The 13,150-nt window shown below is 45.0% G+C and overlaps 1 protein-coding gene and 1 pseudogene across 1 annotated transcript; both read right to left on the bottom strand.

Annotated features, from left to right (window-relative positions):
• Window positions 1–547: 547 nt before the first annotated feature.
• On the bottom strand, window positions 548–1,361 carry LOC136532972 (probable CCR4-associated factor 1 homolog 7; annotated as a pseudogene).
• A 305-nt stretch (window positions 1,362–1,666) lies between these two features.
• Window positions 1,667–6,288, bottom strand: LOC136532975 (disease resistance protein RGA5-like). Its single transcript, XM_066525544.1, has 3 exons — window positions 5,284–6,288; window positions 2,713–4,837; window positions 1,667–2,192 (listed from the first exon to the last, which is right to left on the bottom strand). Exons 1-2 carry the CDS (start codon window positions 6,102–6,104, stop codon window positions 3,601–3,603), a joined length of 2,058 nt encoding a protein of 685 aa, XP_066381641.1. The 5' UTR covers window positions 6,105–6,288; the 3' UTR covers window positions 1,667–2,192; window positions 2,713–3,600.
• Between the last annotated feature and the right edge of the window lie 6,862 nt (window positions 6,289–13,150).

Below are 13,150 nucleotides of genomic sequence, written 5' to 3'. Positions count from 1 at the left end.
TGCAAATAAAGCAGGGGAAACCTTTCGTCTAAAAAAAAAGTCCGAGTCCACCTGGTGGGTGGCAGCAGGCGGATTCAAACCATCACGACCTCAACAAGCAATCAGCGCGGAGGAGGAGCTAGCCGACGCCGGCGCAGTGGGTTGGCCCATATGGGGCATCATGGGCGCCCCCAAGCTTGGCCCCATGAAGCACAGGCCCATAGCCAGCGTGGCACAGAGGGGTGATTTGGGAGGGAAAAGTGGAAGCCCGTGAACACCAGCTGGGCCTTGGGGAAGAAGGGCCGAAGTCGACTTAGCCCACCCAGCTGTTCCGCGTACGGGCAGATGCGGATCGGCTCAGTGCCGAGGCCCCCAGGAGTGAGAGGCAGTGGTTAGTACCTGTCCATGCAGGGATTTTTTGTCATTGTCTCAAGAGATTTGCACGGAGTGCGCGCGTAGCCGCATATATGATTTAACTTCCTGTTATACTGCACGGAGTGCGGGCGTGGCGGTGGTGCAGTGGTCAGCCGGGCGTGGCGCACGCAGGCAGCGGCCGGAAGCTGGGGCCTCAACAAAGAGAAAGATGAAGGAGCTGAGCTTTTTTTGTTCGTCGTTCAGTGACCCAGACAAGCCCAAACAACACACGGCCATATTTCTCGGCTGACCCGTTGAAGAAGCGCTGACGAAGCTCATTATATTGAAGCAAATCGCTGTCAGAAACGAATCAGAGCCTGCCTTGTGGCAGATTCGAGCGGAACTTGACATCAAGAATAATATTGGCAAGATCATCAAGCCCGCTGTCGGTGCTTGATGTCGTACATGAGTATATGTTGACGAGATCGGAAAATCCGGACATCGTGTCAGGCAGGCTTCCGTTGGTGAACAACTTGAGCAGGTAGCCTACACCGTTGCGACCATCGAACGTCACCCACGCTCGGCAAAGCGTCGTGGATCGACTCCCTCTGTGGCGTGGCGGGTGAAGTCGATCCCACTGTGGCGGAGCAGCTCGACGTGGTCCACATCCGCGACGTCGGTCCCTCGACCCTCGGAAGTTGAACTGCCAGGCGCAGGGGCGGCGTCTGTCGTCCGGCTCAATCATCGGCTGTGTTGCCTGCTCGTCGGAGAAGGTGAGACCAATCTGGATGAACTTGAGTACATCGACATTGGCCTCCGTGGTGGCGTAGTTGTACTCGGCCAGCGACTTGCTCAGCAGCTCCGGACGGAGAGGGCGGTGCACCATGTACGCCGGGGTGCTGCACGTCCACGGCGACGTAAGGGTAGTCATCGATGATGTCGCGGATCTTGGCGAACCCATCCTAGGGGATGTCTGCGCACACCTCGCGGATCTCAACTGGCAGCAGGTCTTCAGGCCGCATCGCCATGGCCTACGACTACTTGTGTAGGAAACGGTTGGGCTAAGAATCAGATTCAGAGCGTAGGGTTCAGCGACGACGGGTGGGGGCTTTCGCTGGAGGGGCATTCGGAGTAATAGATAAGACAATTAGGCAGCTTGGCGCATACATACAATCAGTAAAAGATGCGAACCAGCGGATCGAAACCATCGAACCCGTGCTTCTCGTACCTGCAACACAATCTGCAGGAGAGAACTCCAGCAGCAAAACTATGCACATCCTCGAAACCGAAAAAAAAAAGAAACCCGATCGCGTGGCGGCAAATATCTCACAAGTGTCGAAAGTGGATAATTATTAATACAATGTTCTGCATCTTAAGGTTTTGAGAGTACACACAGCAACGACTTGAAGACAAATCTTCCCGTTATTATTACAGGGTTTTCGAAGGCATGCAGATGCATATGTGTACGTACATTATTACTCGACTCAAAACAGAGTTGTTACGAATTATAAATATGTTGTAGCCCCACACCAAGACATAACACACCTGAGTCAACTAAACTGAAACACTGGACTCACAAGCCTTTGCGAATTTCTCCATGAACAAAGATTCTATTAGGATGCTCTGGATGGTCACTTCACTGGCACTGATTATATAAACTGATGGATTATTGATACGATAGTGTTTTGGCTCCTCCACTTCTGTTTCACACAACGAGGCTTCTGAGACCTCCACCTCCTCGTCGGTTACCTCGTTTTCCTCTTCCTTCCAGATAGTGAAGCTGCTGAGACCTCGTCTGTCATCTCATCCTCCTCTGCTGTATCGAACAATGTGGATTCTGAGACATCCTCGTCCTCTGCCTGGAATGAATATGTAGTATTATATATGGTTCTCCAAAAGAAAGGAACAGAGACCAATACCCTTCCACGTCAGTCGCTTTGACAACCAACATCATGTTAAAAGTTAATGTTCCTGCCTACTCAAACATAGTCCGTACGTGACAATAGTAACAAGTATATACTCAACTGTATCCATTTTTCTTAGAAAAGTGATAATAATTACATCATATGTAAAGTAGCGCAGGCAGACGAAACAAGGAAGCTAGGATGCCCAGGGGATATATATGCCAACATTTCAGGGAATTGTTTTTCTTTTTCTCTTATTATTTAATTTATTTAATTGTCCTACTAATTCTAAAAATCAAGGGCTATGATTTCTTTGAGATCTTGCTACGTCCTAGGTGGTTTTCGGAGCACCGGTAGTCCTTGATTTTCTGAGCATATTGTTACTATAGTAATAAAATAGTAATGAAGAAGTACGTGTTAGTGGAATGGGGAATGGAATGTGGTTATTAAAACAAGTTAGGCAGCTGGTACGTACCTCTTCATCGTTGGTTGTGCCATCATTTGTTGATTAATTTTGAATACGTAGAATCTGAGTGCAGAAGCGGAACTATTGGGATGGAGTTCTCCTAGGCGCCGGAGCTCAGCCTCTGCCTTGTTCACGTGATCAGGGATGGCATTCTTACAGTCGAGATATGCCCCGACATAGAGTAGCGAAGGGAGGCACTCCAAGTCCAAGCCGAGATTATTGTCACAGGTAGCGTGTCCATCCTTGTAGAAATCACTGACTGGGACATGGAACTCAAGCTTGCGGAGGTTTGGCATCAAAAGAGGGGCCGGTGCTGCTCTACTGCAGCCCACGTCCACAGCATCCTGTCCTTGCCTCCAGATGCTAAACGAAGCAATTGTCGAGTCATCGTTGGTCGCCAACTGGACCATCCAGCCATCCAACTTGAGGATTCTCAAGTTGTGGAAGAAGACATCATGGGCAGCAATATTAACTACCGTAGACTGCTTATGAGAAACCTGCCGATAAGCCGGTAGAATACAGAGGTAACGGAGATCTGGCAGCCCACCCAAGACTCTCAGACCTGCCTCGTCTATGTGATCCACACCCAACTCCAAGTACGAAAGGCTTGGGAGAAGCGTGGGATCTATGAATGATGGCAGACGATGGAAGCAGATGCTTCGTATACACAGATACCTAAGATGTTTCGGAAGTACGGCTTTGTCCCACTCCATTGAGGCAGCAAGTCTGTCATCCATCCGAAGACTACGCAGATCCAGATGCTGGACCTCCTGCAGATTGCCTAGTGACTTCAAAAGTTCTGCCTCCATGCTCTCATCTAGCCGACCGGTACGACGCACACAGAGCACCCTCAGTTGGCTCAGGTTGCCCAGATCCTTCCAAAATTGCCTCTTGGACTTAGAAGACAAGCACATGAACATTTATCTGTAGCTCCTCCAGTGACGTCACCTTCTGGAGGAACCCATCGGGCACCCTCATCGTCATGTCAAATCTTAGGCAGACCAAGCGCGTTAGCAGGCTAACGCTCGATGGCAGTTGGACTAATTCCATATGTCCGATACCTTGAAAGTCCAGTGTCTGTAGAAGCTTTAGATCCCCTATCGCCTCTGGGAGCTCTCTGACCTTTGTACCTCGTAGCCCTAGGTACCTCAAGTGAACTAGATTTCCGAGATGCTCAAGCCAGTGCCTGTCAGACTCATCATTATCAGATGATGTGCAACTCTCTAAGGCTAGCACACGTAAGAGTTTAAAGCTCGGATGCAAGACAAAACCAGTGATATCACACCCATGGGCAACCAGTGACCTCAGTTGTGTCATGTCCCTATGACGACTATCAGGATGAGATTGATCCAACAGTTTCCTGTTATGGTGTGCTAACCGGCGCACCTTGTGTGACGATGATGTTCCTCCATCATCATTTGAGATAGTCATGAAGTTTTCTTCGCCTGCCAGACCACGAATAAGATCAAGGACTATGTCATGAACACGACAGCCATGTATGATGCCCTCCTCTTCTGACTCTACCCCTTGGATCATGCTTCTGTTTATGAGCTGATGGAAGTATTCCTCTCCCCGCTGAAACAAGCTTGTTCCTGTTTTCTTCTCTATAAAACCTTCTGCTACCCACTTCCATATCAAAGAATCTTTCCGGATCTCATAGTCTTCGGGATACACACTTAGGTACAGTAAGCAGGTCTTTAGATGAGAAGGCAGATCATAGTAGCTAAGGGACAATATCCACACAGTAGCATCTACTTGCTTGTTCTCTCTGCCACGATAGAAACCAGGAGAACTGCAGACCTCAAACCAATCCTCTCTTGATTTGCCCACCAACAAGCTAGCCATTGTGATGATAGCTAATGGCACACCGCCACATTTGTCAAGAATTTTTTGGGATGCCTCTTCAGGATAATGAGCAGGACATTTGCCTTCACCACCATATAGCCTCATATAAAAGAGCTTCTTTGAGTTATCATGTGAAAGAGGGCCAAGCTGGTAAACTTCATCGCCACAAGCTACTTCAAGATTTCGAGTAGTTTTGACTACTCTACTTCCATTATTGTTCCGATGCAAAGCTGATCCTATTGCTTGCCAGGAATTTATATCCCATACATCATCAATAACGATGAAGTACCTACCAACAAGACAGTACAGAGTTAGTAAATCTTCGAGCATCTATCGTCTCTAAAGGAGAAGAAGAGCGGAACTACATCTGTACTATACTAGTATTGAATATGGGTGATGTCTAATTTTTATTTAGTCTTTGAAACTTACATACCGGTGGTACTTTATATACATGTTCAAAGGTTTAATAACTGTGTACTTCCAAAATTTAGAATGTCCCTGTTGAAACTTCTTCAAATTTGTATTATCAAATATAAATTCCCTAGCAAGAAAAGGAGTATTGTGCCACAACTGCAGCTTTGATTCATCGTGAAAGAGAAACATCTTCAAATTAAATGGTAAACGTATGTATGCCCCAAATAGTATGCACACAGCACAAGTAGTGTAGCATATACATAATAATAAGATGAAAAAGAGAAACTATAGGTTGTCAGGTGACTACTGATTAATTCATACCTCTTGATTTCAAGGAATTTTCGTAGTTCGCCAATGAGCAGTTGTAGGTTCTTTACATCACGAATGGCCGTGTACTTTTCTTTGTCGAGAAGGAAGAAGATGCTGGTGAAGACTTGCACCAGGTCAGGATTGCGGCCAACCGAAAGAAATGCTTGACAATCATAGTCCGGACTCAGCTCGTCGTAAACCGCCTTGGCAAGAGTGGTCTTACCCAGACCACCAGCTCCGACCACAGAAACTATCACCATCTTGTTGCTGTTGCCGGACACACCAGCGTCTCCATGGACGTGGGATGATGACTGAAGCATGGCTATGAGCTCCTTCCTCGTCCTCTCGATGCCGATAATCTGCGCTGCCTCTTTGTGCATGTCCACAAGGCGAGGATCTAGTTTGGTGAATGGCGAAGGAACTGCAACGGGTATGGAGTACCTGTCGCGACGGTCTGACACCTTCTGGAGTCGTTTCTTCATGTCCTCGATCGCGATGTTGGCCATCTTCTCCTGGAGACGTTTGAGCAAGCCATCCCTGCTCTCAGTCTCAGCTGGTGCGGCCCCCTCCACGACATCGACGAGCAAGGCGTCGAGGATGTCCTCCATGTCGTAGGACGCCTCTCTGACCTCGCGAGCCCAGAGCCGGACCTGTGGATCCAGCTGCTCTGGCGGCACTTCTTTCACCGTGAGGAAAGCCGTTTGTGCACATTCGAGCTCTTTTTTCAGAGACTCGATTTGCTCCGGCAGGCCCTCCTGCAGCTTGTACTCCGCCTGCAGCAGCTCGCCGAGCTTGCCGATGATGCTGCCCACTGCCCCGGCCACAAGATCCATACCGACGCCAGGATGGAAGATTGGTGAGGTTGAAGACCAAGAGAGATTCTGCACTTGCTGAAGCTATGGGATGAAGAGTAGAGAGACGTGAGTAATTATTGGTGCAGTGCAGTGGAGACGGTTGCGATATATGTCACGTTGCTTGCTAGGAGAGGAGGAAAGCAGATCTAGGGGAACAAGCCTATCTTTAAAGCGTCCAATAGCAAACGCTGGTTTGATTGGTCAATACTTATTTTTCAAGCAAATTACAAGTCGTTTTGACTTTTTGGTACGTTCATTTTGCATGCTTTCCTCTATTGTAATTGAAGATGGCTTCGTCCTCCTATGAAGTACTCTCTCCGTCCCCAAAAAAATGCAATCATGAGAAACGTGCCGGTCAAACTAATTCAATTTTGACCAAGTTTATAGTAAATAGTATTATCATTTATGTCTCCAACTAAATTTATTATAAAAATATATTCTATAACTTATCTACTAGTACTTATTTTGTTTGATGAGTATTATTACATTTTTATATAATTTAGATTAAATTTTAAACTATTTGACTCCTCCAAATCAGAACTGCATTCTTTCCCTGTGGACCGAGGTAATCAAGTTTTTTGCGCTACATTACAGCACGTCACGTCACTGCATGCCCAGCGGACAACGACCCATCTACTGTATGATCAATAATGGCTTTTGGCAGTCGATTTCAACATTCAAACCAGTGCCTGTGTGTCGGCATCATTGAGTCGACTCTTGGCAAATAAAAAATGAATTCTGGACGGCGATTGGGTTGGGCAAAGAATGCTCCGTTCGACTTGCTGAATTTTGTTTAAAACTGGTTGTAAAATATTGTTCTGGTTGAATTGTTGTGAGAGAAAAACGATATTTCGACTAAAAAAATAAGCTAAACAAGCCGTATATATGCGCCGGACCTTGGGCTCCACAAGGCCTGGTCGGAGATACGGCCGGCCGTACGCTCTCGTGGCCCTCGCCGGTGTGCTGTGGCCTCGCCGGCGTCGCCACCTTGCTTTTATGTGGACCCCACCTTGCTTTTAGTCCAGGAGTCGAGTCAGGCTGCGTGCTTACGTGGTCCTCTCCCCCATAAAAAAGCGACTCAACGACTGCGGATGCCCTAATGGGTCCCGCCAATGGCAGCATGCGTCTCCCTGACGATGAACTACAGTACACGCCCTGCTGTCCGGTCCTGGCCTCGTATTATTGCAGTGTACCTACATCTGTCCCCACAAAAATTGCAATTTTTATTAATCAAATCTATAAAAATATTAATATTTATACTACCCAATAAATACAATTTGGTAAATTATGTTGCATATTTATAGTAAATATAGTTATTAGGGGGCATAAACATTGATTAAGATTAAGATAGTTTGATTTTGACCATTCCTACGGTTGCTTTCTTCCTAGGAGGGAGGTACCGTAGAATATGAACTGTACCATCTCGCATTTACATGGAAATATCAACGACGATATTGTAGTGTCACGTCACCATGAATCCAACCTACATCCACGCCAAGTCGGTTGCACAAATGGAGGCACGAGACACCAATCGTTGAATTGTGTTGCAGGAAGACGCGTACGCTAGTACTGCACTGCATTTTTTCTCTTCATTCATGTGAAGCAACACACAACACCTATGCTTCTTGGAGATATAAAAGATTCGCTGTTATTAGCAATTTATGAAGATTTTTTAACACAACTTATGACGAAAAAAATTCTAACATTACACAATTTAGTAAGATTTCTTTAGCCCTGCGAAGTTTTTATTTAAAACTCGACTTATACGTGTATAGAAACCTAAAACATGGCCAACTAAAAGGTATAAGAATAGTTAATTGAACCAAAAATTAGTTAGGAGGCCATGCGGTTGTCGGCCTAGCGAGATACGATGGATGGCCAGCAGCCAACACACTACGATATGCACGATTGGTTGTCACTTCACTGCCCATACCCTATAGTACTCCTGTCGTCGGTCATCATATAAGGAGTGCTAGTAAGACAGATGGGCATTCATGACTTTAACACAATTTATGAAGATTTTTTAGCACAATTTGTGACACCAGCTATTCTGACGTAATACAATTTACTAAGATTTCTTTAGCCCTGCAAAGTTTTTATTTAAATCTCGACTTATACCTGTAGAAACCTAACGGATGACAAACCAAAAGGTATATAAAAATAGTAAATTGAACGCCAAAATTAGTTAGCAGGGACACCCGTGATGAACTCCGTGAGTCGAGTGGTCGTCGGTCATGATTGGCACTGGGAATAGGAGGACCGGAGGAGCTAGGGAGATGCGATGAATCATGGATGCAAGCAGCCATCACTGCTACGATATGCATAATTGGTTGTTACTTCGCTGCCCATACCATGTACAGCTCCTGTCATCTGTCATCATGTACGGAGTAGTAGTAAGACAGATGGGCGTTCATGCCTTTAACACAATTTATGAAGATTTTTAGCACAATTTGTGACACTAGCTATTCTAACGTAACACGATTTACTAAGATTTCTTTAGCCCGGCAAAGTTTTTATTTAAAACTCGACTTATACCTGTAGAAACCTAAAAGATGACCAACCAAAAGGTATATAAAAATAGTAAATTGAACGCCAAAATTAGTTTGCAGGGAGACCCGTGACGGACTCCGTGAGCCGAGTGGTCGTCGGTCATGATTGGCACTGGGAATAGCAGGACCGAAGGAACTAGGGAGATGCGATGGATCATGGATGGCCAGCAGCCAGCACTGCTATGATATGCATGATTGGTTGTCACTTCGCCGCCCATACCATGTACAACTCCTGTCATCTGTCGTCATGTATGGAGTACTAGTAAGACAGTTGGGCGTTCATGACTTTAACATAACTTATGAATATTTTTTAGCACAATTTGTGACACCAGCTATTCTGACGTAACACAATTTACTGAGATTTCTTTAGCCTTGCAAAGTTTTTATTTAATTATCGACTTATACATATAGAAACCTAAAAGATGACCAACCAAAAGGTATATAAAAATAGTAAATTGAACGCCAAAATTAGTTAGCAGGGAGACCCGTGGCGGACTCCGTGAGCCGAGTCGTCGTCGGTCATGATTTGAACTGGGAATAGGAGGACCGGCGGAGCTAGGGAGATTCGATGGATCATGGATGGCCAGCGGCCCGCACTGCTACGATATACATGATTGGTTGTCACTTCAGCGCCCATACTATGTATAGCTACTGTCGTCTGTCATCATGTACGGAGTACTAGTAAGACGGATGGGCGTTCATGACTTTAATTATCGTACCAATATTAATCATGATTGGCACTGGGAATTGGAGGACCGGAGGAGGTAGGGAGATGTGATGGATCATGGATGGCCAGCTGCCAGCACTGCTATGATATGCATGATTGGTTGTCACTTCGCCGCCCATACCATGTACAGCTCCTGTCGTTTGTCATCATGTACGGAATACTAGTAAGACAGATGGGCGTTCATGACTTTACAACAATTTATGAAGATTTTTTAGCACAATTTCTGACACCAGCTATTCTAACGTAACACAATTTACTAAGATTTCTTTAGCCCTGCAAAGTTTTTATTTAAAACTCGACTTATATACTGTACATGCACTACTAGAGAATAGAATTTATAACGATGTCCCAATTAGGCATTAGCCTCGGCATTTTTTGCCCCCGGTACTAAAGGTTCCTGCCCAACGGCCGTCCGTGGGGCAGGGATCTTTAGTCCCGGTTGGTAATACCAGCCGGGACTAAAGCTTTTAGTCCCGGTTTGGGTGATGCCCCGGGAATAAAGATTAATCTTTAGTTCCGGTTTGGCCCCCTAACCGGGACTAATTATCCCGGCCTATAGCCCAGCTCATTTCTTCCTCCCCGAGCCCGAGCCATTCCATTCAAACTCACTGCCTCTGTTCTACAGCTTGCTGTTGTTCTTGCTCTCTCCCCCTCCATTGGTGTTGCTCTTCGATTTTGGAGGTTACTGAAGTGCATTGTAGTTTTAGTTTGTTTAGTGATAGTTGGGATTGCTTACGTTGTAGCCAGGCTTAGTTAATTAATCAACCGTGTGTGTGTCATCTATGTTGTGTAATAAAATACTTAATTATGTTCAGGGTTTTCATAATTTGCCGTGTAATGCAGATTATGTCACACCATTGGATGTACAATGCCGATCGCTGCTCCCAAGACTTTATTGAGGGCGTGCACTATTTCTTAGGTGTGGCCGAGGCAAATAAGCGGGATGGTTTCATGTGTTGTCCATGTGCCATATGTAAGAATTTAAAGGAATATTCAAGCTCAACGAGTCTTCATTCACATTTGCTTAAGTCATGTTTCATGTCAAACTATATTTGTTGGATTAAGCATGAAGAAAGCGGGGTCATGATGGAAGAAGGTGAAGGAGAAGATTTAGACATTGATGACATTATTGCTCAGTATGCTGCCTTTGATGATACTACAATGGGGGGAGATGAAGAAGAGGTAGCAGCAGAAGATGATCTCAGTGATGCTCTTGGCAATGCCATTCGTGATGCACAACAAAAAAAGTTGCTATACCCGATGGCCGAAGAGGGGCAAAAAAAGTTGGGTACAACACTGGAATTGCTACAGTGGAAGGCAAAAGAATGGTGTATCCGACAAGACATTTAGGAATTTATTGAACCTCATAAAGAAGATGCTTCCGAAGCCAAATGAATTGCCCACCACTACGTACGAAGCAAAAAAGGTTGTCTGCCCTTTGGGATTAAAAATCCAGAAGATACATGCATGTCCTAATGACTGCATCCTCTACCATGGCAATGAATACGAGAATTTGGATGAATGCCCGGTATGTAAAGCAGCGCAGTATAAGATCAGGCGCGATGATCCTGGTGACGTCGAGGGTGAACAACGTCCTAGAAAGAAAATCCCTGCCAAGGTTATGTGGTATGCTCCTATAATACCACGCTTAAAATGTTTGTTCAGAAATAAAGACCATGCAAAGTTGTTGCGGTGGCATAAAGAAGACAGTAAGGTAGACAATATGCTGAGACACCCAGCTGATGGGTTCCAGTGGAGAGCGATAGACAGGGAATTTCCAGAGTTTGCAAATGAGGCTAGAAACTTGTCACACCCAATTTTAAGGATAAAATTGAATGCACAAAACTCGTGTGTGCCCAGGAATCAATCACACACACAAGCTGATAAATTACAAATAGTATCATCACGGTGTCTCATACATCAGAGTTATAATAAAACTTAGTCTTATACATCACAGCGGAATAATAAAAAGATAATAAACTCTCGAGGCCGTCATCACAGGGAAGGTCAACTGGTTGACCACAAGCCTAATAATCCTCCGGGAAATCCTCATACCCGTTGTCATCTGTTACCCATCCGGGATTTTTATCCAAGTAAAGAAAATAAACAAGTGTAAGTACATTCCGTACTTAGCAAGCTATCATGGGGTTATGAAGCTCAAAAAGGATAGACTCTGGTTTACTGCAGTTAGCATTTTTAATAGGTCAAACTTTTATTCTCAAGTATAATCGAGTTTTGCTTAAGCTCCCATTTAATTCCCATAAGAACAAATATCGGGGTCAGGTGTACCATATATCATCATTGAACAACTTTAAATGATCATCAACAAGTAACCAGTTATTCTGTGAGTTTTCTGGGCCGCTCGTAACCGTGAGCATGGCTGTTATAACAGTTTGTAACCCTCTGCAGAGGTGGTGCACATTCACCGCGAGTCGTGATCCCCATATACCCGGGTTAATTACTCCCATGTCACTATCCAGGTGAGCGGGCAGGGTACACTATGAAGCCATTTCATAGGTTTCCCTAACAAGTTAGGGCCGCTAGGTTTCCTTGGCAGGCAGATGTAGGAACCCCCCTTTCCTATGGCACAAATCCATCACGGCTATACTCATAGGAACAGAGGCAGCCCTATACCCAAAGTGACAAGTCCCATTTGCGCCAAAAAGGTAACCTCTAACTAGTTAGGAAAGATCCTATTACTAAGCTAAAGTCAGAGCCATATGACTCTCCCGGTTGCACTGTCAGTCCCAGCTTTTGCCGACAGATAAGTCCTTATGGAGGGCCGGGAGCAACATGAACAAAGGTCATTTGCACTTTCGCCCTATGGAACAGTTGTTATAAATCATGTTACTCACTTTGTTCCATAGTATCATTCATCAACATGTATATCAAGTACAGTTAGAGCACTAGCAATCTATCCATATGCATTTAACCCATAGGAGACAAGGAATAGGATAACAATCACTAGGATAACAACCCACGTCTCTCTAGGATCTTAAAAGGTCCTATATACCTTGGGGCTAACTTTCCCTTCATATTGAATCTTCTCACACTTCTCATTGGTGACACTTTCAGGTACACATAATCACCAATCTCGAAAGTCAGCTCTCTTCTGCGGTTATCAGCGTAACTCTTCTGTCGGGACTGAGCTACTCTCAAATTGTCTCTAATCATTCTCACTTGTTCTTCCGCGTCTCTAAGGACATCGGGACCAAACACTTGGGTTTCTCCAGTCTGATTCCAGAACAAAGGTGTTCTACACTTATGTCCATACAACGCCTCAAAAGGTGCCATCTTAAGGCTCTTTTGATAACTGTTGTTGTATGAGAACTCTGCGTAAGGTAGACTCTTATCCCAACTATCACCATACTGAAGTGCACAAGCTCTCAACATATCTTCCAAAATCTGGTTGATCCTTTCAGTCTGTCCATTGGTTTGTGGGTGGTAAGCAGAACTAAAATTCAACTTTGTTCCTAAAGATCTATGTACTTTATGCCAGAATTGCGATGTAAATTGGGTGCCTCTATCCGACACAATTTTCTTGGGAACACCATGTAAGCACACTATTCGTTCCATGTATAACTCTGCTAATCTTGCACCATTATAAGTAGTCTTGACTGGTAAAAAGTGAGCGACCTTGGTGAGTCGATCCACTATTACCCATATTGAATCATAACCTCTTTGAGTGCGGGGTAATCCTACAATAAAATCCATGCCAACTTCTTTCCATTTCCATTCAGGGATCTTCA

Source organism: Miscanthus floridulus, unplaced genomic scaffold (genome assembly GCF_019320115.1).
Source record: "Miscanthus floridulus cultivar M001 unplaced genomic scaffold, ASM1932011v1 fs_753_4, whole genome shotgun sequence".
Classification (NCBI taxonomy): Eukaryota; Viridiplantae; Streptophyta; class Magnoliopsida; order Poales; family Poaceae; genus Miscanthus; species Miscanthus floridulus.
The sequence above is the reverse complement of the archived record's forward strand: the minus strand, read 5'-3'. Positions and strand labels throughout refer to the sequence as shown.